Source organism: Geotrypetes seraphini, chromosome 1 (genome assembly GCF_902459505.1).
Source record: "Geotrypetes seraphini chromosome 1, aGeoSer1.1, whole genome shotgun sequence".
Lineage (NCBI taxonomy): Eukaryota > Metazoa > Chordata > Amphibia > Gymnophiona > Dermophiidae > Geotrypetes > Geotrypetes seraphini.
In genome coordinates this window covers 427500323-427527093 of record NC_047084.1, presented here as the reverse complement: position 1 = coordinate 427527093, position 26771 = coordinate 427500323, and the positions used below count along the sequence as shown (strand labels likewise).

At 45.2% G+C, this 26771-nt stretch overlaps 1 protein-coding gene across 3 annotated transcripts in view; it reads right to left on the bottom strand.

Annotated features, from left to right (window-relative positions):
• The window catches only part of TTC39B (tetratricopeptide repeat domain 39B), a 210305-nt gene that overhangs the window by 70276 nt on the left and 113258 nt on the right, over positions 1–26771 (bottom strand). For all 3 annotated transcript variants that reach the window (XR_004536836.1, XM_033919149.1, XM_033919158.1), the window contains exons 7-10: positions 15853–15917; positions 15639–15744; positions 13718–13783; positions 9906–10014 (exon numbers count right to left, since the gene is read on the bottom strand). Coding sequence is in view for 2 of the 3 variants with exons in the window: in XM_033919149.1 (XP_033775040.1) it covers positions 9906–10014; positions 13718–13783; positions 15639–15744; positions 15853–15917 (346 nt within the window). In the remaining variant the exon portion in view is untranslated. The remainder of the gene's footprint in view (positions 1–9905; positions 10015–13717; positions 13784–15638; positions 15745–15852; positions 15918–26771) is intronic.

Below are 26771 nucleotides of genomic sequence, written 5' to 3'. Positions count from 1 at the left end.
AGGCCTCCTCCAAGGGCTCACATGGAGCTCGAGTTAATGCCTGCAGGACAAGATTAAGATTCCAAGACAGGAAGGGTGGGCACACAGGGAGGTGAATTCACAATGCTCCCTTTAAAAATCTGGACACATCTGGATTAGGTCAAGATTCACTGTTTGGTCTGCCCTCTAAAGCAGGAAAGACCTGCTATCTGTACCTTGAGCGAACCCACTGCAAGGCTTTTATCGAGTCTCTCCTGAAGAAAGGCTAAAACCATGGCAATTGAAGCCTTTGTCAGATGTGTGTGTCTCTGACTGCACCAACTGTGGAAACACTTCTAAGCCTTCGCATAGGCTGCCAAAGTGGACTGCTTTTTAGATCTTCGCAGGGGGGTTATCACCAAGTCCGAATAGTTTTTGTGCACTAAGGCTTCATGTTCAAGAGCCAAGCTGTGAAAACAAAGTACTCTGGATCCTCCTGGGCAAAAAGAGTCTCGGATGACAGGGAAGCCTGAGCCCCTGGCCTCTCTGTAAATGCACCAGGTCTGCGTACCATGGCCGCCTCAGTCAATCTGGGGCAACTAGAATTACTCACCCCTTGTGGGACCTTATCCTTTGTAGGACTCTTCCTATCATCGGCCATGGGAAAAACAAATACAGAAGCTCTGTTGGAGACCAGGGCTGGACCAGAGCATCCAAGCCATTGCTTCCTGGCTTGTATCTTCAACTGAAGAACTGAGTGACCTTCTGAGTGACCTTCTTGATGCCATGAGATCGAACGTTGGCTGCCCCCAGTGCTGTACAATGTTGTCAAAGACCTCCTGAGACAGAGACCACTCTCCTGGTTCCAGCATCTGACAACTCAGGAAATTTGCCTGAACATTGCCCACTCCTGCTATTTGTGCTGCCGAGAAAGCCAATAAATGAGCCTCCAATCACAGCATTGCACTCCTGGTGCCTCCCTGCCAGTTGATGTAGAATACTGCTGTGGCATTGTCCGAGAAGATACGGACCGCCTTGCCCTTCAAGATGCTCTCCAGTGACCGAAGGGCTAGCTTGATTGCTCTCAGCTCCAAAGAGTTGACTGACCAATCCCTCTGTGAAGATGACCACCAGCCTTGCAACGGGCACCACTGGTAATGGGATCTCCAGCCGAAGAGGCTGGCATCTGTCATCAAGATCTGCCACGTGGATATGCGCAGAGGCATTCCCAGGGATAGGAACCACGGCTCCAGCCACCAGCTCAGGCTGCGCAGAGCTGTGTTTGTGCAAGGCAGCACTAAATTCAGTGACTCTTTCTGAAGTTTATCACCCAACCTAGGATCTGCAGAAGTTAGACCACTTAGGCCACCGCTGCTTTTCCCTCTGCCTCAGATGGTGCCTTTATTAGCCAATCATCCAGATAACAGTGCACCTGTATCCCCACCTTGCGGAGGTGTGCCGCTACTATGATCATTACATTGCATTGGTGTCTTCTATCCCAATACCTTTCAGTTCTAGGTGGTTTAAAGAGTTGGCCTGGGCATTTCCAGGGAGAATACATGGTTAATAGATGTAGTATGCGTCGGGATCTGTGGAGGGTCGATCTTGGTGAAGGTGCGTGGTGCTGTGCCTAGTTCGAATGGAAAAGTAGAGAACTGGAGATGATGTTCTAGTATATGGAACCTCGAGAACTCGCTGTTAGAAGGAAGGTCGCTCCTGCCCATGCAGAGCCGCTAGCTGATTGGCTGCTGCAAGTTCTTGTGGAACCACGAGAACTCGCAGCAACTAATCAGCTAGCAGCTCCGAACAGGCAGAAACGAAGGAAGATCGCTCCTGTTCGGTTCACCACTGGACCACCAGGGATTTAAAATGTACACAGTGAGGAGGGGGTTGGCGGGAGGGAGATACAAATTGTTAAAGTTGGTTGAGGCAGGAGACGGAAAGCAATGTTACTTACCGTAACAGTTGTTATCCAGGGACAGCAGGCAGCTATTCTCACTAGTGGGTGATGTCATCAGACAGAGCCCCGGTACGGACGTCTCACAAGCACGTGTTGCTTGTAGAAACTTAAAGTTTCTAGACGCCCGCACCGCGCATGCGCCGGTGCCTTCCTACCCGGAGATCCGGGCGTGTCTCCTCAGTTCAGGTAGCTAGCCTGAGAAGCCAACCCAGGGGAGGTGGGTGGGACGTGAGAATAGCTGCCTGCTGTCCCTGGATAACAACTGTTACGGTAAGTAACATTGCTTTATCCCAGGACAAGCAGGCAGGTATTCTCACTAGTGGGTGACCTCCAAGCTAACCTCAGTGGGATGGAGGGGGAGTTGGCGACTTAAGAGAATAAATTTTTCAATACTGTTTGGCCAAACTGTCCATCCCGTCTGGAGAGGGTATCCAGACAATAATGTGAGGTGAATGTGTGAACCGAGGACCAGGTGGCAGCCTTGCAAATTTCCTCGATTGGTGTTGATCTGAGGAATGCTACTGAGGCTGCCATTGCTCTGACCTTATGGGCTGTGACCTTACAAGGGAGTGATAATCCAGCCTGGGCATAGCAGAAAGAGATACAAGCCGCCATCCAGTTAGAGATGGTGCGCTTTGATACGGGTCTTCCCAACTTGTTAGGATCGAAGGAGACAAAAAGTTGAGGAGTGGTTCTGTGTGGCTTGGTGCGATCCAGGTAGAAAGCCAAGGCACGTTTACAGTCTAGAGTGTGAAGGGCCGATTCTCCGTGGTGAGAATGAGGCTTAGGGAAGAATACTGGAAGTACAATGGATTGGTTGAGATGAAATTCGGAGACCACCTTAGGCAGGAATTTCGGGTGAGTGCGGAGGACCACCTTGTCATGGTGGAATACTGTGAATGGTGGGTCCGCCGTCAATGCCTGGAGTTCGCTGACTCTGCGAGCGGACGTAAGGGCTACAAGGAAAAGCACTTTCCAGGTGAGATACTTCAGAGGGGCCCTGTTGAGTGGTTCAAACGGGGGCTTCATGAGGTGGGAAAGGACTACATTGAGGTCCCAAACCACTGGGGGTGGTTTGAGAGGAGGGTTAACATGGAAGAGTCCTTTCATAAATCTGGCGACCACCGGATGGGCCGAGAGGGGTTTCCCTTGTAGAGGCTGGTGGAACGCCGCAATAGCGCTCAGGTGGACTCGTATGGATGTGGACTTGAGCCCAGATTGAGATAGGTGCAGGAGATAGTCCAGCACGGAGGATAAGGAAGCTCGCTGAGGTTCCTTTGACTTAGAAACGCACCATGAGGAGAATCTGGTCCATTTCTGGGAGTAGCATTGTCGAGTGGCGGGCTTCCTGGAAGCTTCCAAGACTTCCCTCACTTCTTGTGAGAATTGGTGAGGGGTTACGTTGAGAGGAACCAAGCTGTCAGGTGGAGAGACTGCAGGTTGGGATGAAGTAGTGATCCTTGATGTTGAGTAAGTAGTGAAGGAAACACTGGAAGTGGTACGGGTTCCCTGCTGCTGAGTTGAAGTAGGAGGGAGAACCAAGGTTGTCTGGGCCACCGAGGGGCTATTAGGATCATGGTGGCCCGTTCGAGTTTCAGCTTGACCAGAGTCTTCTGGATCAGCGGGAATGGTGGGAACGCATATAGAAATCGTTTCCCCCAGTTCAGTAGAAAAGCATCTGCCTCGAGGCGATGAGGAGTGTAGATCCTGGAGCAAAACTGAGGCAGTTTGGCGTTGTGGGGAGCCGCAAAGAGGTCTATCTGAGGCGTCCCCCATTGCGTGAAGATTTGGTGAAGGGGGTTGGAATGGAGAGTCCATTCGTGCGGTTGTAGCAGACGGCTTAGTTTGTCTGCTAGGACGTTGTTCTCCCCCTGGATGTATACTGCTCTGAGTAGGGCGTTGTGGCGCACCGCCCAGTCCCAGACTCGTAGAGCTTCCTGGCAAAGGAGGGACGAGCCCGTGCCCCCTTGCTTGTTGATGTAATACATGGCAGCCTGATTGTCTGTGCGAATGAGGATTACCATGTCGTGAAGTAGATGTTGGAAAGCTTGGAGCGCATTGAAGATGGCTCTGAGTTCCAGTAGATTGATTTGGTGTAGTCTTTCCGCACTGGTCCAGAATCCTTGGGTGCGGAGACCCTCCAGGTGGGCCCCCCATGCGTAATTCGACGAATCGGTTGTGAGAACTTTCTGATGGGGGGGAGAGTGCATCAGCAAACCTCTGGATAGATTCGAAGAGGTCATCCACCAAAGTAGAGACTGCCGAAGAGCAGGTGTGACTACGATGCGTTTGGATAGTGGATCGGATGTCTGATTCCACTGTGATGCCAGGGTCCACTGGGGGATCCTGAGGTGGAGTCTGGCAAAGGGTGTCACGTGTACTGTGGAGGCCATATGGCCCAGGAGCACCATCAGTTGTCTCGCCGGTATGGTTTGGTGAGTGACCACCGACTGGCAGAGATGAAGAAGAGACTCCATGCGTTGCCGGGGCAGGAATGCTCGGAGTCGGGTGGTGTCCAGGACCGCTCCGATGAAGGGGAGGGACTGGGTGGGTTGTAGATGGGACTTGGAGAAGTTGATCTCGAAGCCCAAATTCTGGAGGAAGTAGGTTGTAGCCAAGGCCGCCGAAGTGACCTCTGGGGCTGACGGGGCCTTGATGAGCCAGTCGTCGAGGTATGGAAAGACCTGTAGACCCCTGTCCCGGAGTGCTGCAGCCACTACCACCAGGCACTTTGTGAAGACTCTGGGGGACGAAGATAGGCCGAATGGTAGCACTCGATACTGTAGGTGCAGATTTCCCACCCGAAATCTGAGGAACTTTCGGGAGGCCGGGTGAATGGGGATGTGAGTGTAGGCCTCCTTGAGATCCAGGGAGCATAACCAGTCGTTCTGCTCGAGGAGGGGGTATAGAGAAGCCAAAGTCAACATGCGAAACTTCTCTTTGACCAGGAACTTGTTGAGGGCCCGAAGGTCTAAAATGGGTCGCAGGTCGCCCGTTTTCTTCGGGACGAGGAAGTACCGGGAGTAAAACCCTCGGTTCAATTGGTCTGATGGGACCGTCTCGACAGCCCGAAGCTGAAGTAAGGTTTGGACTTCCTGAAGAAGAAGGGCGGTCTGCGTCGAGCTTGAAGGATACTCTCTTGGAGGATGGTCCGGGGGGACCCGGTGGAATTGAAGAGAGTATCCTTCTCTTATGATGGAGAGGACCCATAGGTCCGTGGTTATGGCCTCCCATCTGTGGTAAAAAAGATGGAGGCGGCCCCCTATGGGAGAGGCCGAGGTTATGCTCCCGGGAGGGGCGTCAAAAGGGCTGGGGAGCCTTAGGTACAGCGGGTGGCTGGACTTTTTGCTGAGACTTCTGGGGGGGTTGTCTCTTCGCAGGCTGTCTCGCAGCGGGCGTTTGTCTGGGCATGTAACGCCGCTGGTAAATCAGGGGTGGCCTGGAAGGTCGAGACTGTTGAGGTTTGGGTTTGGGCCGTAGGATGGATTGAAAGGATTTTTCATGATCCGACAGCTTCTTGGTAACAGTTTCGATAGACTCATCGAACAGGTCAGCTCCCGCACATGGTACGTTGGCGAGTCTGTCCTGTAGGTTGGGATCCATATCGATAGTACGGAGCCATGCCAGGCGACGCATAGCTACCGCGCTTGCGGCGGCGCGTGCCGAGAGTTCGAATGCATCGAAGGAGGATTGCATCAGCTGGAGTCGTAATTGGGAGAGGGAGGCTACCACTTCCTCGAACTCGAATCGAGCTTGGTTGTCTATGAACGGAGTGAACTTGCGGAGTACCGGCAAGAAGAACTCCAGATAGGAAGAGAAAAAGAAGTTGTAGTTTAGCACCCGTGACGCCATCATGGAGTTTTGGTAGAATTTTCTACCAAATTTGTCCATCGTTCTTCCCTCTCGGCCCGGCGGTACAGAGGCGTAGACCTGGGAGGGATGAGAGCGTTTAAGGGAGGACTCGACCAGTAGGGATTGGTGGGAGAGTTGGGGGCCCTCGAACCCTTTATGGTGCACGATGCGGTATCGAGCATCGAGTTTGCTGGGGATCGCCGGTATGGAATACGGCGTTTCGAAGCACTGCATGAAGGTCTGGTCCAGTAATTTATGCAAGGGGAGCCGAAGCGACTCCGTTGGAGGGTTAGGTAAGTGCATGGTGTCCAGATACTCTTTGGAGTATCTGGAGCCCGTGTCAAGGGTCACATCCAGATCATCCGCCATTTGTCGGAGGAATGATGAGAAGGACAATTGTTCCGCCAGCGTCGGCCTGTGGGACGGGCTGGAGGAGGATGAGGCCTCCAGGTCTGTGGACATCGGGGAGTGACAAGGAGAATCGGGTACCGGTGTCTCCTCGTACTCCGGGCCCCTCGGAGGGGACACCTCTGATGAGGAGTATCCCCTACGTTGCAGTTTTTTCTGCGGTGACACCTCCGAATGGCGTGAGGAATGCCAGGATGAGTGTCTCGATCGGTGCCCGTCTCGGTGGCGGGACGGGGATCGGGATCGTCTGTGCATCGCATGGTCTCCCGAGGCCCCCAAGTGGATAGGGCTGGAAGCGGTGGATCGCAACTGGGTTTGCGATGCGGGTTCTTGCGATGCTACCCAAGTTTGGTAAGGAGTACGGAAGAACTCTTCCTGACTATGCCCAGGGCTTCGAGTATCGAGCGGAGGTCTGGTCCCATGTTGGCGCGGAGGCGTAATGGGTTCTAATGGCGGCATATCGGTAAGCGAGGCTTGCCGCGTGGGCATCGCCGCCCTCCCCCGTTCGTCCTCGTCGGTTGTCGAGGTCGAACGGTGTGGGGGAGGGGGAGGGGGCGGACCACCCCTTTGGATCGGTACCGGGAGGTCACCCTGTATGGCAGCGATGAGCCCGGGTCCGATGGTCTGCATGAGCTCAACGAATTGAGCTTCCAGCACGGACCGTAGCGAAGCCGATAGGGAGGGATCCGCACCGAAAGGGGGTCCTCCTGCACGGACATCGCGCTCCTTCGAGGTCGAGTGCTTCTGCTTAGTAGCTTTCGGCACTTTGATGACCATTGGTGGCACTGTGGAAGGAAGAGGTACCTGAACCGAGGAGACCGGGGCAGGCACCGACGTCAAGCTCGTGGATGGTGTCGGGGTGAGCGATGCCGGTTTCACCACACTCGATGCAGGGGTGGTCGATGCCGGTTTCGCCCGAACCGGGGAGGTATCAGATGAAGTGGAGGCTGTGGGATCCTTAGCTGCGTCCATCTTGAACATCGATTCCCACAATAGGCAACGCCGCTTGAATGAGCGTGCCGTAAGGGTAGAGCAAGGCCCGCACGATTTCGGGATGTGGTCAGGGCCCAAACACTGCAAACAGCGCCAGTGAGGGTCCGTGAGTGAAATCGCGCGTTGGCACTTGCTGCACTTCTTAAACCCGGTGATTGGCCGGGACATAGGCCGGAAAATCTCCGCCGCGAGGTCGAAGCCAGTGGGCCTGAGCCACGTGGCCGGCCCGTTCGACCCGCCGGAGGAAATAATCTTCTCTTTTTTTTTTTTTTTTTTTTGTGAAAAAGAAAAGAACTGTTAACTGTAATTAAAAGAAAACGAAAACGCGGACAAGGAAGGCAAATTTAACTGAATTCAGCTAGCGCATGAAGAAGTTGAACTTCTCAGCTCCGCGGAAAAGAAAGAACTGAGGAGACACGCCCGGATCTCCGGGTAGGAAGGCACCGGCGCATGCGCGGTGCGGGCGTCTAGAAACTTTAAGTTTCTACAAGCAACACGTGCTTGTGAGACGTCCGTACCGGGGCTCTGTCTGATGACATCACCCACTAGTGAGAATACCTGCCTGCTTGTCCTGGGATAAGGGATCCATTCTGTCACAGCCCACTGCTGGACTACCGGGTTTTATGGGCAGGCCTGGTGAAGGCTTGTAAGGCATCGGATAGGAGAGGCACAGGGTACAGAACCTGGCAGGGAAGGAGTGGGGCTGGGTGCAGAGACCAGCAGGGCAGGGGAGGGAGGTGCACTTGAATTTTAACCCCCACCCCCAGGTTTATATTCGAGTCAACCTTTTTTCCTCCTTTTTGGGGGGTTGCTTCGATTTATATTTGGGTCAGTTTATATTCGAGTATATACGATACTTTTAAGGATCTCCCCTCCACCCCCCACCCCCAATTTTTCCATAGACTATAATAACAGCCTTACTCACTGTGCCATGTTGGATGCTTGGAGCTACTAACAGAGAACCTCTAGACAGGTATGAGAATTCTGCCTCAGACAAGCCTGACAAAGGAAAAATGGCTTGTTTCTTCGGACTGCTGTACAATCTCCCTGAGGAACTGGACCCTCAGTCCCCCACCAGAGCCTGCATGACATTGTGGTAGAAGGAATGCAGTCGGCCATGATCCTGGTACAAACCACCACAGAAGCCATGCAGCCTCACTCAAGCCCACTGAGAATGAAACCTGGAGCGAGCCTGCTTCTAAGAAAATGGTCCCCAAGCCTACAGGCTGTTAATGCAGACCAACCACAAAGGAATCACGCAAAGCAAGTGCCTGCGAGCTACAGACCTCTACCCTGAGATGTCTCATAGGGGCCAAGAGCCTCTGCAGCACCAAAGGCCTCGTTTACGGTAGAAAACTCCCTAAAATAAAGAAAATAATCATGAACAGAACATAGAAGCTCTTACAACTTTGCTGTAAAGAGCAAGACTGAGGAAATCTAGCACAGCCCAGAGTGAGAGGAGGAGGGGCTGAAGAATATGCAAATTAAGCTCTCTACAGACTTTGCAGTAAAGGAGGGTAAATACCCATTGGTCAAGACTGATATTCCTGTTGCACTAGAAATAAGACTGCAAAAAAGTCAGTCCTATCTTTATACAATAACCCACAGCCAGTTAAGTGCTGAATATTACACTCAACCAGCTATGCATGGCCCAGCATTGAATTTCCAAATCCAAAGCCACTGATCTCCACCAGCTGAATGTCAGGCCCAAAATGCTTTGGGAATATGTCTAAATGTGATAGTGATTTGTGTCTGAACTGTGGAAAGCATTAAAGGATAATTCCCAGAAGCTTCTATAGTGAGTTCACTTCATAATGCCATAAGACTGCCTCTGGTTCCCCTGCTACTTCCTGTTTGGCGAATGGAGTAGCACTATAAAAATGTGCCCCCTCCGGGTCACAAGAAGGTTATTTGTGAGATCCCTTTTGTACCTCTTCTTTTAAAATCACAGGGACCCCAAACAAAGAACTGAACTGCTTTAATATAGCAGCAGAAAGTAGGGATGAACCAATAGCCCCCCAAAGGATGAAACTAAGTCCTAGAGGTAAATGGAAATCACAGTATTTACTGAAAATCATGCATTGAGAAGCTCAAATAAAAAACCTGACACAGCCCTGTTTTGACAGCACCCCACCTGCCTCAAGAATCGTGATGCCTGTGAACTCTGGGGTATAACTGAGCCTTCCTTTATAAAAATAGCTAAACACCGCCACATAAATGTGTCATAAAATCTCAGGTTGCTACAGGAACCTGCTAGCAAAGAAAACTTATCAGTCACAGCAGTATGTTAGTAAATCTACTGGGAAAATCAAGGAAGGCTCATACAGAGAACACATTTTTTTTTTTTTGGGGTGGCAGTGGCATTACCAAAAAGAGTAAGGGATGTCCAAGGGAATCAAAGTAGTATCTGAATTCTAAGCACTGTGCCTGATGTTATTCCCTTGATTTTGGGTTTGAAGGTTAGTTAGCTAAAATCCTTAGCAGACCATATAAACTGTATAGTTGACAAGTTGATTTAGACAGAAAGTGTGGGGGAATGCTTTAGTACTAATCATCTCTCAGATGAGTAAAGCGAAAAGGTAAAGCACTATAGGGGTTTGCAAGTATCTTACTTTTTTCATCGAATCTTAGGATATTTTAAAATCCAAAAGGGAATTACTTAAATTAAAAGTGAGCTCATTTCAGATTGTAAAAGAAGCGAGAACAGTTCCAGCACATTCAAGGATCTTCTTACCAAGAATTAAACAGACATACGTATGATATAGCAGCAGGATCAGCACACACAGTATCGCCCTTAAACTGGTACCAGCCGCACCTTCCCTTAGCTGAAAGAGGCCCAGCTCCTGTGAGAGATCCAAACAAGACATACTACATGGTACATCAAGGTGGTATCTTAAAACACTAGTGCAATATACAAAAGCAGTGTAGTATACAGCCTGGTGCTGCATTCACTTTCACCTTCTGTTACCTCACACTGGCTCAGACAGGACTTACATATAAGCAACTGAGAAAATAGCAAGGTCTCATCTACTAACCAGCTACATGGAAGGAGGAGTGAGAGGAAATGATACTTTTCTCTTCTGAGCTTATTTAATCCTCATTGACATCTGGGCTTTCAGGTCACCTGGAGCCTGTTCCCAATGCCTCTCACATACTGTTATGATAGGACAGGACCACAGACTGAGACAGCCTAAGGTATGCCTTTTCTCACTGACGAAGCTGCTTCCAAAGGCCAGAGAAAATAGGAGTCCTCTGGCTGAGACACAATGACTGCATCTCCTTTCACAGTTTGCTCCATTTATGACTTCTAGACAAGTCCCTTAGGACTGCAGTCAGTGTCTCTTCCAGTCCAATGAGCAGGCTTAAGGCCTGGGATTAAATGATAGCAACAACAACAAAAAATGACCCAAGTTTCCACAAGGAAAATGGTAAACCAAACAAAACAAAAAGTGTGGAAACCAACAATGTTAAAAACATTCTTTTTATTTCTTCTGAAAGGGCTTTAAAACACTATCCACAGTTTGTATTCCACGGACCCAACACAGGCCGTGTTTCGGTGAAACACCTTTTTCAGGGGTCCAATAAGATAAGATGTAATGGAATAGCCTTTCTAACCAAATGCAGAATGGGGTAATCGCTGAACCATTAAAGCCTTGCTGAAACACAAGTAGAGGTTAGTAAAGCTATTCCATTACATCTTATCCTATTGAACCCCTGAGAAAGGTGTTTCACCGAAACACGGCCTGTGTTGGGTCCGTGGAATACAAACTGTGGATAGTGTTTTAAAGTCCTTTCAGAAGAAATAAAAAGGGTTTTTAACATTGTTGGTTTCTACATATGATAGCAACATCATTAAGAGAGAAATTAGTTCCAGGTTTGTTTATATTTTTGGAATCTTAAGGCTGTTCACCTGGAACTGGTATTAGGATCCAGCCCCTCATTAACATTCTGGAATTTTTCCCCTATTTTGTAGCTCCCTCTCAGCTCAGTCATTGCAGCAAAAGCCTTCAACTGGGGCCATGAACCAGGGCTTCTTAAAGAAACCATATAATCATGAGCCCTATATCTGATCAGTAAATGAAACCATTGTGCAATGACTGGAATCAGAAAAAACAGCTTCAGCTAACCCAGGAGCAGAAGGCCTAGGGCCTGTGTTAAACAAGCTGAGGCCCAGGGCACAAATTTGGAGAGGGGCACAGAACACCAGTCCTGGACTTGAGAATCAAATTCCTAGGCCCCTGCGTGACAGTGTGAAACTCAGACACCGAGTCACTTGAATGACCTGATAAACGGTCATTTTAAATATGAAAAAAATTAGGGAGAGGCACTAGCAGTAATACTAGGTTTGCAAAAATCTACTGTGACATTAATGGTCATGTGATGGGTTTCACAATTCATGCTAAGGATGACATTTCAAGTCACACATCTGCCCTTTGTAATACATAACATAAGAACAGCCTTACTGAGTTAGATCAATGGTCCATCAAGCCGAGTAGCCCGTACTCACGGTGGAAAATCCAGGTCACTAGTAACTGGCCAAAACCCAAACAGTAGCAATATTCCATGCTACTGATTAGAGAATGACACGGTGGCGGTTTACCCGCGGCCACCGCATTTTAGCCGCGGGTCACCCGCCGAAAACGGGGAAGAAAACTAGCAGTCGCTGCGGCGACGGGGACAAGGCCATTCACCGCCCGCGGGGCGGTGAATGGTCTTGTCTCCGCAGTGAGGTATCAAGGATCGCGCGGTCCCCGCAGCCACCGCCCGCCCGCCCGTAGCATTTAGCCAGCTCCCTCCCTCCACCTCACCTTAAATTTCGAGTTTTCCGGCTTCCTTTTTTCCGAGCCGCACGTGTTCAAAAATCCGTGCACGCGCGGCTGCGCGAGTCAATCAATCTTCTCCTCTGACGCAACCGGAAACAGGAAGTTGCAGGAGAGGAGAAGTTTGATTGACTCGCGCAGCCGCGCGTGCACGGATTTTTGAACACGTGCGGCTCGGAAAAAAGGAAGCCGGAAAACTCGAAATTTAAGGTGAGGTGGAGGGAGGGAGCTGGCTAAATGCACGGCTTTTTGAACGCGTGCGGCTAGGGAAAAAGGAAGCCGGCAAACTCGGAACGAATATAAGGTGAGGTGGAGGGAGGGTGGGGGCTGCTGGACCATTCTTCATTACTTTGCCATACTAATTCCATTCTATGTTAGGTACCACGGACTCAGATTCGAGTCCTAGCGATGATGAGTTAAAGATCCCAAAAGAAGCCAACTTCTAAATTCAGTGGTTAGAGCTACACTACACTCCTTGTGACCCTGGGCAAGTCACTTAATCCCTATTGCTTCTGACACAATGGGCAGTTCCAAAGACCAAGACTGGCCAGTGTCAAAGACAGGATGCTGAGCTTGATAGACCCTTAGTCTCCACTGTTTTTAGTGATCAACAAAGTTCTATGTTTCTATAATCACCCTAATTCTGTTATCATTGGACTAGATATTCAAAATGATTTAAATGGCCAGGACAGGCTCCTGGCTGTTCAAATCATCTGTCCAGGGCTAACCAGGCATTTTCAATCTTCATGTTCAGCCCAAATGGTGTCACACAATTCAGCAAAAATACCCAATGTTGTTCCTCATAATTTAAATATTGCTCATAGAAGGAACAACATTGGGTATTTTTGCAAATGGAAGTTGGAGGGTTAATTCCCTTGAAACAGCCAATTGAGTGAAACATGAATTCATGCTGGGACACAAGATAGGTTGAATTTGTTTTGAATTTAAAAAGAAAAATGATCAATGAAGAATACTATAATGGCAAGAAAATATAATGATAAAACAGCAACTAATTTTGCCTATTTTTATATATTAAAAAAGTACTACATAAGGTGAATGTCCATATTGCTGTCTGTTGTTCTGCTGAGCACTGGCATTGAAACAGCAAAATGCATTTATTGCATACTTGTCCTCTGTCGGAAACATTATGGTGGTATATTAGTTGTGTTAATAAAAATTTATAAACAAAGCCCTGCCAGCTGAACATCTCTTTCTCTAGTTCAGCAGCAGGAACTTTGATTTATAAGAATGGAATACGCTAAATATTAGAGTACTAAGGCTTATATGGATGCTGCGGGGACAGTGACGGGGCGGTGAATGGGATGGCAGTGGCGGTGACGGGGCGGTGAAAGGGATGGCAGTGACGGTGACGGGGCGGTGAATGGAATGGCGGTGACGGGGCGGTGCAGAGGATGGTGGGCCGGGGACGGGGCGGGGACGGGGACAGATTTTTTCCCCGTGTCATTCTCTACTACTGATCCAGGGCAAGCATTGGCTTCCCCCATGTCTTTCTCAATAACAGACTATGGACTTTTCCTCCAAGAAATTGTCCAGACCTTTCTTAAAACCAGCTACGCTATCTGTTTTTACAACCCCTGGCAATACATTCCAGAGCTTAACAGAGCTTATTCTCTGCAGTCTCCACTAAAAGATATCAATTACTGACTGGGTCAGGAGCGCACAATTTTAGGTTTTGCACAAAAAAGTAAGCAAATACATTTAGTACCCTATTGCCTGAAAACCCAATGAATTCTAACAATCGAAGAATTCTTGCTGGTAAAAGAGACAGCATCTGAAACCAATAAAGAAAAGGAATATTATTAAATAAAACATGTAAATTTCACTTCCAGTCACAATGATGAAGAGAGGGAGGCTCTTAAAAACTAGTCACTAGTATATTAAATTACTGAAAAAATATGGTTATAACCTAAAAATTTTCTTTAAACCAAACCAGAAACACATGGAGGGGCATAATAATAAAAAAACATCTAAGTCACTAGATGCTAGTGCTACCCGATTCAAATCAATTTACTTCAGGTGAATCGATTCGAATCTTTCCTTTTTTTTTTTTTTTTAAAGCGGCCTCCTGATCGGTGACTGGCCCTCCCCCTTACCCCTTACAGCAGGAGCGGCAGCGTTGCCTCTTGCTGGCCAGCCACTGCCGCTCCTGCTTTAGAAGGCAAGGGGGGAGGGTCAATCAGGAAGTGCTGCGGTGTCCGGCTTCCCCCCTGGCCTCTCGCGCATCCATTTACCTAATTCCAGCAGCGGAGCAGCCTGCAGAGAGGATCGCCAGTGCTAGCAATCTCTTCCAGGCTGCCATCGGCCTCCGGAGCTGTTGTTTCCTCTGCTGCCATCCTGCCTCTGATGTCAGGAGGGGCGGGATCGCAGCAGAGGGAAGACAGCTCCGGAGGCTGATGGCAGCCTGCAAAGATTGCTAGCACCGGCGATTTTCTATGCAGGCTGCTCCGCTGATGGAATTAGGTAAATGGAAGAGTGGGAGGCCATGGGGGAACACGCAGGCCTTCGGGGGAGGGGGTACAGACCTTCAAGGGGTGGTGGTGCAGGCCTTCAGGGGAGGGGTGCAGGCCTTTAGGGGAGGGGGCTCTGGTATAGAAATACACAGAGGGAGGGAAGGGGGGTTCAAAGAGATGTGCATATGCTGGACCTGGGGGGGGGGAAGAAATAATGGGTCTAAAAACAGAGGAAAAGGAGAGAGATGGTGGTCAATGGGATTTAGGGAGGGAAGGAACAGAAAGGGAGAGAAGTTAGACACAAGGGATGGTGTGGAGGGGGGATAGAGATACTGGATAGGAGGGTATTTGGGAAGAGAAAGGGAGAGATGGTGGACCCTGGGGTGGTGGGGAAGGAGGGAGAGATGCTGGATGAAAGGGTAGTTGAGTAAAGATGGATCTGGGGATGGGGATGAAAAAAAAGGAAAGATGCGAGACCTCCGGGGGAGGGAAGGGGAGGACAGAGATGGAAGATAGATGGTTAGCATGGAGAAAGAAGAAAACAACAAATGGGCAGGAGAGACCCTGGCAAGTGAGTTATCAGAAGACATCCAGAGCCTGGGACCAAAATGATTGGAATACTGACCAGACAACAAAAGGTAGAAAAAATAATTTTATTTTCTATTTTGCGATTACAATATGTCAGATTTGAAATGTGTATCCTGCCAGACCTGGTGTTAGACCGCGAACGTGAGCTAGGATTTAACAGAGAAAGGAAAAGTCTTTTTTGTTTGTTTATTTTGTTTATACCACAACGCCAGTGTGGGTAGGAGAGGGCAAAGGGGGTGAAGAGGCTATAAAATAAACCCACCAGGATGTTTGGAAAAAAAAAACCAAAAATCACTCAATTGGGCAGGAAAATCAAATCGAAAAATTGATTCAATAGGCTGAATCGAATCAAATTTTTTTTCCTGAATCAGGCAGCACCACTAGACGCTGAAAGTAGGCAGCAGGGAAATGAGGGTTTTTTTGAGAATGGCCTATCTCCACGTTCAGCAATCTACTCGCCCACACTGCCACAACATCTATCCCTAATAAATAAAAAAACCTCAACCACTCTGTCCTCTGAAAAAAAATAAAAACCTACAAAACCCATTAATTTTTTTTACATTCCAGAAAAAAAACACAAACCCTTACCAAGTTGAAAGCACCTACTCCAAGTTTGACTCCTCCTTCAAACTGATGGAATGTTTTAGGTTTTTCCTTGCTGACCAACAATCCCTTCAAAATGTGGTGACATTCTCTAATAAAGAGGTGGAAAATAAATTACAACCATAAAATAGTCTCTGTACTATAAATAGGGATGGTACATAATCCAATAAAAAGAATGTTATCATTTCCAATCACATACTTATATATTTGGTAGCTTGTCCTGATTTTGATTCCGCCTTTGATAAAGTTGATCATATTTTCATCCTGAAAGAACCCAATGCATTTCTGTTACAGAAAAATATAAAAGGGCTGTTTCCTCCTTAAACAAGGATGTGTACTTCACTGATCTGTGAGATAGCGAAGTTCCTTACCTGTAACGGAGGTTCTCCGTAGACAGCAGGGGAATGCAACCACCCTTGTTGGTAAAGTTCTCAGACTGAACCTGTGCAAGATCAGACTTACTAGGCATGTGCAGGGATTCCTGCCTTCAGTGGCTCCTCCCCTCACCAGCTCAGTTTTGTTTGTAGCCTAGCTGAAAAAATATATATTCTAGTGAGGATGGTGGGAGGGTAAGTGTGGCTGCATTCCCCTGCTGTTTATGGGCAACCCCTGTTATAAGTAAGCAACTTCACTTTCTCTGGAGACAAGCAGGGGAGATGCAGGCACACTTGTTGGCGAGTCCCTAGCTACAAGTTTGATCAGTGTGGTGGTGATAGATCAAGGAGCAAACAGATTTCCTAGGATGGACTGTCCAGAGCAAATGTTTTGTGCTGTGTTGTGGTCCAAACAATAGCGTTTAGTTAAAGTGTGATCTGAGGACCAGGTTGCAGTTTTGCAGATGTCCTGTACTGGGAGTGATCGGAAGTTTGCTGTACTGGGAGTGATCGGAAGAAGCTGTAGCACATAATCTGTGTGCGTCGATCTCACCAGGATGCGATTGACGTACTTTAGTGTAGCAGAATTTGATGCAGTGGGAAATCTACATGGGAGATGGTTTGTTTAAAGACTGGTTGACCCGGGTTGGCCAGGTTGTAGGTGATGGAAAGCTGATTGGTATGAAATAGGGCTGCAGTTTTTCTGAGATCAAAAATAAATGTGCTCTCCTGCAGCCCAGGATATGGATTATAATAACCAAATTACATAAATAAATAAAACAGAATAAAATCTAAATAGATAAAACAGTGCTAAAATCTAATCATAAATATAAAGACAAAATGTATTAAGTTCCAATACAAAAACTGATGAATAGACCAGCACATATGCTGAAATGTCTCCTCCTCTCTTCCTTCATTTAATGACCTTAAAGACAAAAACCTAAGTTCTCCAGTTTGGTGTCCCACTTCATTCCAATGTTCAATCAAGGGTGCACTAGTAATATTTCTATTGATGCAACTCCTATGTTCAGTGATCCAGGTTTTGGTCATCCTTTTGCACTTTCCTATGTAAATAAGAATGCATGGACATTGAATCACATAAATGACATTGCTGGTATTGCAATCTGAATTTTGACACAGAGGATATTGTTTGGAAGTTTGAGGGTGAATACAGTTGTGCTCATGCTAAGAGCACATACACTGCATCTACCACAATTGTGGTGTCCCATCCGAGATTCGTCTTGTTGTTGGTCATCAATCTCAGGTAATGTTGATGGTACGATCTTCTCTTTGAGATTTCTATCTTGACCAAATGTTTATCTTTAAAGCATTCATGATTCTCGAGAATATGCCAATGAGATCTGATGATGAGATTAATATTCCTGGAAAGGTATGAGAAACGTAGTGTGCAGACAATAACTGGAGTTTAGATGGTTTAAAAAAGCATCCCTACTTTTCATAACAGCCTTGTGGTATCCTTATACTATACATCTTTGTGGATAACCCCTAGAGTAAAATATCTTCAACATTTATTTTGCTTGTTCTTGAAATTCAGTGAAATTCGTACATAATCTTCTTACTCTCATAAATTGATTATAGTTCAAATTGTCCTTAAGCAAAGGATTATGGAAGCTTGTATACTCCAAAAGAGCATGTCTATCCATCGATTTGCGGTAGAGTGGATTAGTAAAGCCATGTGGTCCTTTCTTGATCATGATATCCAAAAAACTGATCACATGTGCATGAAAAGATCATTTAAATGATAAATTCTGGTCTCTAGAATTCAGCGAAAACCAAAAAAAACTCTGTGAAGTGACGATGTTCCTAAATGGACTTTATTTGAAAGTGTCAACGTTCCAAAGGTATACTGAAATTATCCACATAAAATAATTCCATTCACATAAAAATAAATCATCCACATAAGAGCCTTAAAGGACTTAGTCCGCTAGGGATACAGGACCCAACACGGTCCGCGTTTCGACAAAAAGTCTTCTTCAGGGGTCCCTATAAAGGTGAGTACGTGGGAAACAATCGTGTGGTGAGCTGGAAGTGAGACACTGCTTGAATTCAGCCAAATATGAAAACTATGAAGGACATCACACTACCACACCAAAGAATAAAACTGTCATTGATATATCTCTTGTACAAATAAATATTTTCTTTAAAAGGCTGGTTCTTAAGATGATTCTCTTTAAATTTATGAACATATAGATTGGCAAAATCTGGTGCCATGGCAGCACCCATAACAGTGCCTTTAATCTGCTGATAAATATTATCCTGAAAAGAAAAGAAATTATTGGTTAGGGCTAAAGTAGTAACAGCCAGAATTAAATTGTCACAGCTGGTTAGTTTAAAACCAATTAAAATGTCATTTAAAATGTAAGCGCCCATAGGTGTCTACAAAAAAAGGACACTATAATCACATCTACAAAGGCGCCTAAGGTCAAAGTAGGCATGGCTTACACTGGAAATGATCTTAGGCGCCACTAGGCACCTCTAGGATGTGATTCTTATCAAACATTGGCTCCGGGAACTTAGGCCTTCAAAACCCTGGCCTACATTATCGGCGCCTATGTTTAACGGTAAGTGCAATTCTGCAAATGGCGTCATAATGTGATTGACATGCAGCAGGCGATGTTTATTTATGCAGATGCCAATGTAGGTGCCATTTGCAGAATCTGGCCCTTTTATGTTTGCCCTTAGAATTACTGGATTCCTGCTGAAATGGCAAAACCAGCTAGAGTTAGACATATGTATATAACGTGAAAATGGGTTTTGCCAAGAAAATTAGTGAGAATTGCAGACTTTACCTTTGGTTGATGAAGGCAGTCTACTAGTGGAAAGAGAGGACCGCAAGACTAAAACTGGGCCAGCAGAAGCCTTCCATTCTGTTTGTAGATGACCCGATGCAGTGGCAGTTAAGAGGAGCATCTGGCAGCCTCTGCTGTTCTCAGCCGCGTGCTGATCCAGTGGACTCTGCCGCTTTGTCCTGGTTTGAGGTTGTCAGGGCGCAGCAAATTACTTCCCCCAGCAGTATTGAAACAAGGCCCTTTGAGAAGGGAGCCATCAAAGTGTCTGGTGGCTGTGTAGAAGTCATAGCTCTGAGACCCACACTCTGGCCAAAGTTGCTGCTGTATATGCTTCAGAGACTCACGGTAAGAGGGAGCCACGGCAGTCCTAGTGGGGATTAACTTCAGACATTAAAGTCCCACATTCCTTTTTCAACTCATTCACTATGCAATGCTACAAACTATCCTTCCCATCTCTTCAACAAGTATAGTGAAAGATGATATTCAGAACTACCTTTGAATACCAGGGACCTCTCATTTAGAACAAACTGTCAGTACATCTAAGACAACCCATCAACTACCTTGAATTCCGGAAGAAACTAAAAACGTACCTTTTATTTATTTATTTATTTTACTATAGTCACCTTCTTACGCTTCACCCTTCCTTCCTTCCTTGTATCATTCAACTAGCTTCTGCATTTCTGCAGAGAAATTTTTCGCCTGCTCCTGAAGCCAGGTGAGCACAACTTCCTTTATTTCATCATGCTTTGTCTTTTGCTCTCTGGGTCGCTGGTGACAATTCTCTCCAAAATACTCGGATCTTCTTCATACCATCTCAGGAACTGGGTTGCAACCTCCACACGCTGTTGCTTGTGCATATCAGTGAGCTGTTTGGGAGCCCATCGCGCACAGACTTTCCTGGATCCTAAATCATCATACATTATGGCAAATATAGATCCATAGCCGATATCCAAATTCACAGCCAATTGAGACACTATTATCTGTTGGTCTTCTCTAATCAAGGCACTCTTGTGTATGAGATGTTGATGGGCGACCAGAGTGACCTTCGTTGGTTACACCTACCTTTCCCGCTTTAAACTTTTTTACCAACTCATAAACCTTTTGTTGATTCATGGTGCTATGTCCATACTGAGTCAATATCCGATGCTGAATTTCCACGGGTTTCACTCCCTCTGCCTAAAGAAAGAGCACTACTGCATGTTGTTCAATCTTACAATGGAGTGTCAATGTTTCTGACCTCGTGGCTGCCACATGACTAAAAGCTGAGTGCTGCAATGTGCGTAGATGAACTATCCAACAGGCAATGTATGAGTACATATGTTGCTTTTCGCTAGCTCTGTTCTGGTTATTGCATAATTTAACAATTACCTTTAATTTTTGATTCGCCCTTGTATTATTTTTTTATCCTGTTTTTTAGTAATGAATATCAGTGAGAAAAGGGGAGAGCTGCAATCTGAGGAGCGGCTGAAGAAAAAACTGAGCTGGTGAGGGTTGGAATCCCTGCACATGCCCAGTAATCCAAAAACTTGTTGTAGCAAGGGGAGATCACCGACACACAAGATCAGTCTGAGGTCTTCATCAACAAATGTGCTTACATCTCTTCCCCTGCTGGTCTCTGGAGAATCTTCACTTTTCTCTCAGCTGCTCCAATACACATTTATTCTGGATATAAACCATCATATTGCTTTGTGGTAGAAATCTTCCTTCCAATATAAAAATCTCTAAAGAGCTCCCTTTTTCCAAGAATTAAGAACTTGTATTATGAAAATTTCATTGAAGAATTGTTGGGTGGGGGGAAAGGGTTATAATTTCTACTTTAATGGATTATATGTGTAAGAATGTCAAGTGCTGTATATTTTATTAGTAATGTAATGTTTTAATATTAATCACTTGTTTGTCAGTTTTAAAATGAATAAAGAATTAAAAATAAAAAAAAGAATTAAGAACTTGGTCTTGAATGCAGCTTAAGACAACATGATTACTGGCTGCATTAAGGTTAAGAAGCATACAAGATAGAAAATATTAAAAAGAATAAAAGGAAAGTTAGACCTCAAATCTAGTCCAGGGATAGGCAATTCCGGTCCTCGAGAGCCACAGGCAGGTCAGGTTTTCAGGATATCCACATTAAATATGCATGAGATAAGATTTGCATTTCAAGGAGGCGGTGCATGCAAATCCATCTCATACATATTCATTGCGGCTATCCTGAAATGCCTACCCCTAATCTAGTCAATTGCTACTGTGCTATCTTGTTACAAGTACTTTCCATTCAAATTGTTATCTGCAGACCATCTTTATTAAACATCACTAATATCCTCAAATAAAAGCAACATCTTTGTGAGTCAACATTTTCTAAACCTGGGCACTGTGTCAATAACTTTAACAAGTCTAGTAGAATAATCACTCTTGTTCAACTCAAAATGTGCTATTTCAAAAGTACATCAACTGCTAGTAGATAGGAAGAAGCTCAAAAAATTTTTTGGCAACTATGTAAGACGTGTTTAACTTTATTGAGACTACATCGCCCAAAATTATAAAACTTTTTGCAATGCACTATTGGTTCCCTGAAGCAGGAATGAAATGTGTCACGTTGGAACCCGCAAGCTAAAAGATAAGTTTGCTGTTTAAAGTTCAAATTTACTAGCGCATAGAGCAAATAGTATAGCCTGAGTGGCATATATATATATATATTTTTTTTAATATCATGTTTATTGAGACAAGAGGCAGCTGGATAACAAGTACAAAACACTAGGCATGAAAGCAAGCAGTGCATCAAACAGGAGCAGAGTGGTACAATCAATGAGGTAACGCAAAGAGGTACAAAAAAAAAAGGTACATCAGAACCACATCATAAGCAAAGTGAAGTGGGAAAACAACTCACCAGCCAGTGACCCCCGTCCATTTTAGAGATAGAAAAAAACAACAATAACGAGAATCCCCAAACAATTCAATACAATCAACACCCAGTCACAACAACTCAACAACCAGACTCAACAAACTCAAACCAGCCAACACACACCCATACACCCCTTAACACAGCCACACATTCACACACACACACACACACACACACAGACACTTACACACGGACAAACTCTCTCCGCTGGGGAACGCCTAGATGAACCAAGTGGGGAGGGAGCCCCATAAGGCATCCAACGGATATGCGGTCTGAGACAGAGAAGAGAGAATACATGGGTCTACAGGCCGCATAAGGAAGAAAATACAGAGAACCAGGGGCCTACCCTCAAGGTAAACAATAGTAAAAGGAATAGAAGGAAGAGCTGGGAAACCATACAATCCATCACTTGAAAACATACGATAGCGTTTAAGCATTAGTGTCCAAGAGCTGCTGCCAGAGGATACAGTAAAATTTCCAGTGGTCCTGTGGGTGAGACAAGTAGGTGCCCAACTCAAAGCGGGCCTGAGTGGCATATTATGTTAAACATCTAATAACTTCATAACCAACAAAAGGCAGTAGTGTTGGGGTTTTTCCCCTGTTTGCCTCCAAGTCTCTGAGCATAAGTTCTACTATCAGTTGATGTACTTTTGAAATAGCACATTTTGAGTTGAACAAGAGTGATTATTCTACTGGACTTAATATACTCTTTTTAATCACTCAACTCTTGGAAGTATTGAGTCATTTGCCCCCACTGAATAACTTTAAGAAGGCAGATAAAATCACTGACACAGTGACCAGGTTTGGAAAATGTTTACTCACAAAGGTGTTGCTTTTATTTGTTTAGTGGTGGTTGATATGTTTTGATATGGTGCCATATCAAATGCCACAACGCAAATAAAGGCGACACCTTTGTGAGTGAACAGTTTTCCAAACCTGGGCACTGTATCAATGATTTTATCTGCCTTGTTAAAGTTAGATTGAGGTGTATTAGTTATTAATGACTTTACAGTCAGAATACTAAGGTAACTTTTAAACAATCCAGGAACATAAGACCTTTGAAGTTAAAATGATGAAATATCTTGACACTCACCTTAAATAAGGAACCATAACATACTATGTCACCCTCTAATCACCCATCTCTTTTTTTCTGTTTTTCACTCTGTCTCCTTCCTTCCTCCCCCCTGACCTCTACTTTTCACTCAAAACTGTCATTGCAATTCTTTTCATATTTTACTTATTTATATACTCTCTGGTATCATTATCTTTATCAAAAGGTTCTGCCTTCAAAAGCTTGCCAAATAATCTATAAAAAGGGATTAGGTTCTTACCTTGCTAATATCTTTTCTAGTATATAGTTGTGTCATTCTGGACGGATGGGTAATATCCCCATGCTTGCAAGCTGTGCAGAAGGAATCCACTCCAGCTTTTGAATCCCTCTTCAGTTTGTACCAAAGTAGGTGACAGCCCCAAATAGAAACACATATGAAGGAGGGATATGGGGAAACTCCCCAAACTACAACTCTGTTTCTGCTCTGAAATCATAATAAACATGTTAAACATTGAACAATCAAAGCACAAAGCAACAAAAAAGGAGAAGGAAAAGGAGGAGTTCTTCCTGATCATCATTGTACATAGTCGGTCCTTTCATAATGCGCAAGAGTCTGGGAATCATCTGTTTCCGGCAATATTCCAATAGAAAGGCAAAATGGAGATCTGCTCTAATGATTTCTCGATTCATAAAGATGATGTCTTTCCAAGCATCAAAAATAGATGTGGAATTATCTTCCACTTCCTCAATGGCAGGTTGTTCTTCCAGTAAACTACTGAGCCTTTCTTCCGGAAAACTAAAAATATGGTCCCAGGCAGGAAAGGCCATGTTGGAACCAGATCTTAGCACAAAGCAACAAAAAAGGAGGAGAGACTTTTGAGATGCTTTACAGCAGTTGGCGATTCTCGGCGCATCGGATATTTTGGTTTATGATAGTTTATCCTACATTTTTTGTGACATATTTCTCAATCCTTTTTTACCACGGACCCCTGACGAAGGTTTGTCCGAAACACGGACCGTGTTGGGTCCCTTGTTTGATAAAAAGGTTTTTATATATATATTTATATTTGTCACAATAAAGTTCGCCTGCATCTTGTACACATTTGCAGTTCGTTTTGTTTGTTCCTCGTTGAACAATCAAAACAGCACAACAATCATGCCAAACAAAAACTTTTATGGAGCTCAAATAATATCCCACTGTGTTAGAGCAATATATTATTCTTCATACCCTTGGGGGCTGATTCTGTATAGGACACCAGTCTCAGCAGTCACCTAAGAATCGGCTGAGAATCACATCCATCTTTAAAAACAGATGCCTTATCCCCCGATTCTGTGACCGGTGCCCATGTCATTGGCGCCAGTTACAGAATTGTGCCTTCCTGATCGTAGGATCCTCATTATTTCTATAGCACGCAGAGCTGCACAGAGTCACAAAGAATAAGAAAACAGTCCCTGCTCGAAAGAGCTTACAATCTAAACAGGCAAGACAGACAAACAGGATGTCATAGATACAGTTAAGGGGAATGGTTAATCAGCTGGCTGTGTTGGAGGGCAGCGGAATAGGGTTAAGGATTGAAAGCTATATCAAAAAGGTGGGTTTTCAGTCTGCTTTTAAACAAGGGAAGGGAAGGAGCTTGACGGACAAGCTCAGGTAATTTATTCCAGGCATAGGGGGCAGCTAGTTGAAAGGAACGAAGTCTGGAATTGGCAGTGGAGGAGAAGGGTAATACTAAGAGTGACTTAACCGAAGAATGGAGTTCTCTGAGAGGTGTATAAGGAGAAAGATATTGAGGGGCAGCTGATCACAGCTGATCACACCAAGGGAATCCCTGATCAGCTGAGCCAGCAGACCTCCCCGAAGCCGCAGCTTTGGGGAGTCCTGCAGGCTTAGTTAATCAGTGAGAAAATACCACCTTCCACGTTTAGCTGAGCAGCTACAGCAGAGCCCCCACCTGACAAGTACCCCCCAAATTGGCAAGAGGGTTGCCCATTCTCTCCTACTGCCGTCCCCCAATCCTCCGACCTCCCCCAAAGCACCATCAGCAGGATGGATGCCCACACGCTCCTGCCACCAACCCCCGAATCCCCGACATCCCCTCCCCCACACAAAAATTCACCTGGCAGGAGGGATGCCCACTCCCTCTTGCTGCCACCCCCCAAACCCTCGCCACCCTCTCGGAAAGTAGCCCAGCAACCTCATTCTAGATTTATTTTATTTTAAAAATTTATAACCAGATACATCCATCAGTTCTGGAGAGGGGAATTAAGACACCCACTTTAGGATAGCAAATGTAGAGCCTCTTGTAAAATATGTGTATGAACGTCTCACATGAGCAGTGATTTCAAAAGTGCTTTGTGGGGAAATAAAGCTTGTGCAGTAGTTTTTTAAAATGCTGCTACCAATAAGTATACACCCTATGATCTTTCTCCTCACCTCCCAGAAATAAAATATCAATTCCCCCCTTCAATTCAACATCACTGTCCCTTTTCCTATGATATCTCACATGAAAGAATTCCCCTGTCCCAAAAATTCAACCTCCCCAAGCAGACCTCCTGAAAGACATCACCCTCCTCCCCTCCCACAGCCTCTTACTGGAATATCTTAATGTCTAGTGAGAGCCAAACCAATCACAAGTTACTGATGTTCAGGTTGGTCCCAGGTTCAAAATGGCAACCATGACTCCTAATGGTAATACTGCCATTAGGAGCCAGGCTGCCAAAAAGGAAACTTTACTGCCTTTAGGAACAATATTTAATATATCTGAAATGAATTCCTCTTCCATTGATGGGTTCATATCTTTCCTCTCTAATACTATTCTCTTACATGCCTGTGCCCAGACACACCCAGATTAGTGTCAATATATTTATTGGGATGCACAAATTCAGAGAATGTTTACTTTTATAGACAATAGAAGTCACCTCTACCCAATATCTATGAATAAACTTATGTTGCCACACCGAACTTAATTTTAAAAAATCCACGTTTTTTTTTTAAACTAAGGGGTCATTTTACTAAGGCGTGCTAACTGATTTAGCACGCACTAATCAATTTAGCACGTGCTAAATGCTAAGATGCCCATAGAATATAATGGGCGCCTTAGAATTTAGCGTGCACTAAATGTTAGCGCGCCTTAGTAAAAGGACCCCTAAGTCAATGAATTTTAAATCTCACGACACAAACCTTGGAGAAACAAGGGACCCTGTGAAATCTACAGAGAGAACAAAAAAAAAAACCCCTGTGGAGTGATGATGTTCCTGAAATGGACTTTATTGAAAGTTTCAAAAGTCAACATAAACAATCCACATGAAAACCTTAAGGACCTAGTCCGCTGGAAGCGTAGGACCCAACTCAGTCCGTGTTTTGACAAGATAGTCTTCTTCAGGGGTCCTATAAATGTTCCATTTATTCTGTTTTTCTTTTTTAATGCACAAACATATTAATATGCTAGTTTTCTTTCTATCTGTTCCTTTTTTTCTTTTTGGATATGAGTTTTTATTGGATGAGCCATAATATATGAGTCATTTTTTTTAAATCTTAATATTTTTAATCCTAATATTTCACATACATTTTACTGTTTTAGGCTTCTGGGCATTTCACATGTGGTTTTAACAATTTGAATTTTAAATTGTAGTTCTTTTGGACTGATTAGTTTTTCCACGTATCTACTGCCATAGGACTATAAGGGTATTTTTTTTTTTTCTACATAGTGATTCACTTCTTTTCTTGCGCAGCATTTATCCATTCATTTTATTCACACCATCGTGTTTTCATGATTTATTTTACATAATATCCACTATATACACCTTATTGGAACAATTCTACATCACTATTATATGTAGATATTTCATTGGAGTAACTTATCACCTTCATTCTTATCTATTACACTCTCTCACTAGTAAATATATATTACTTTTTTGGATTTCACCAGTCACTTGCCAACCTATTATCGCAATGTTACACTATCATTTATAGGACCCCTGAAGAAG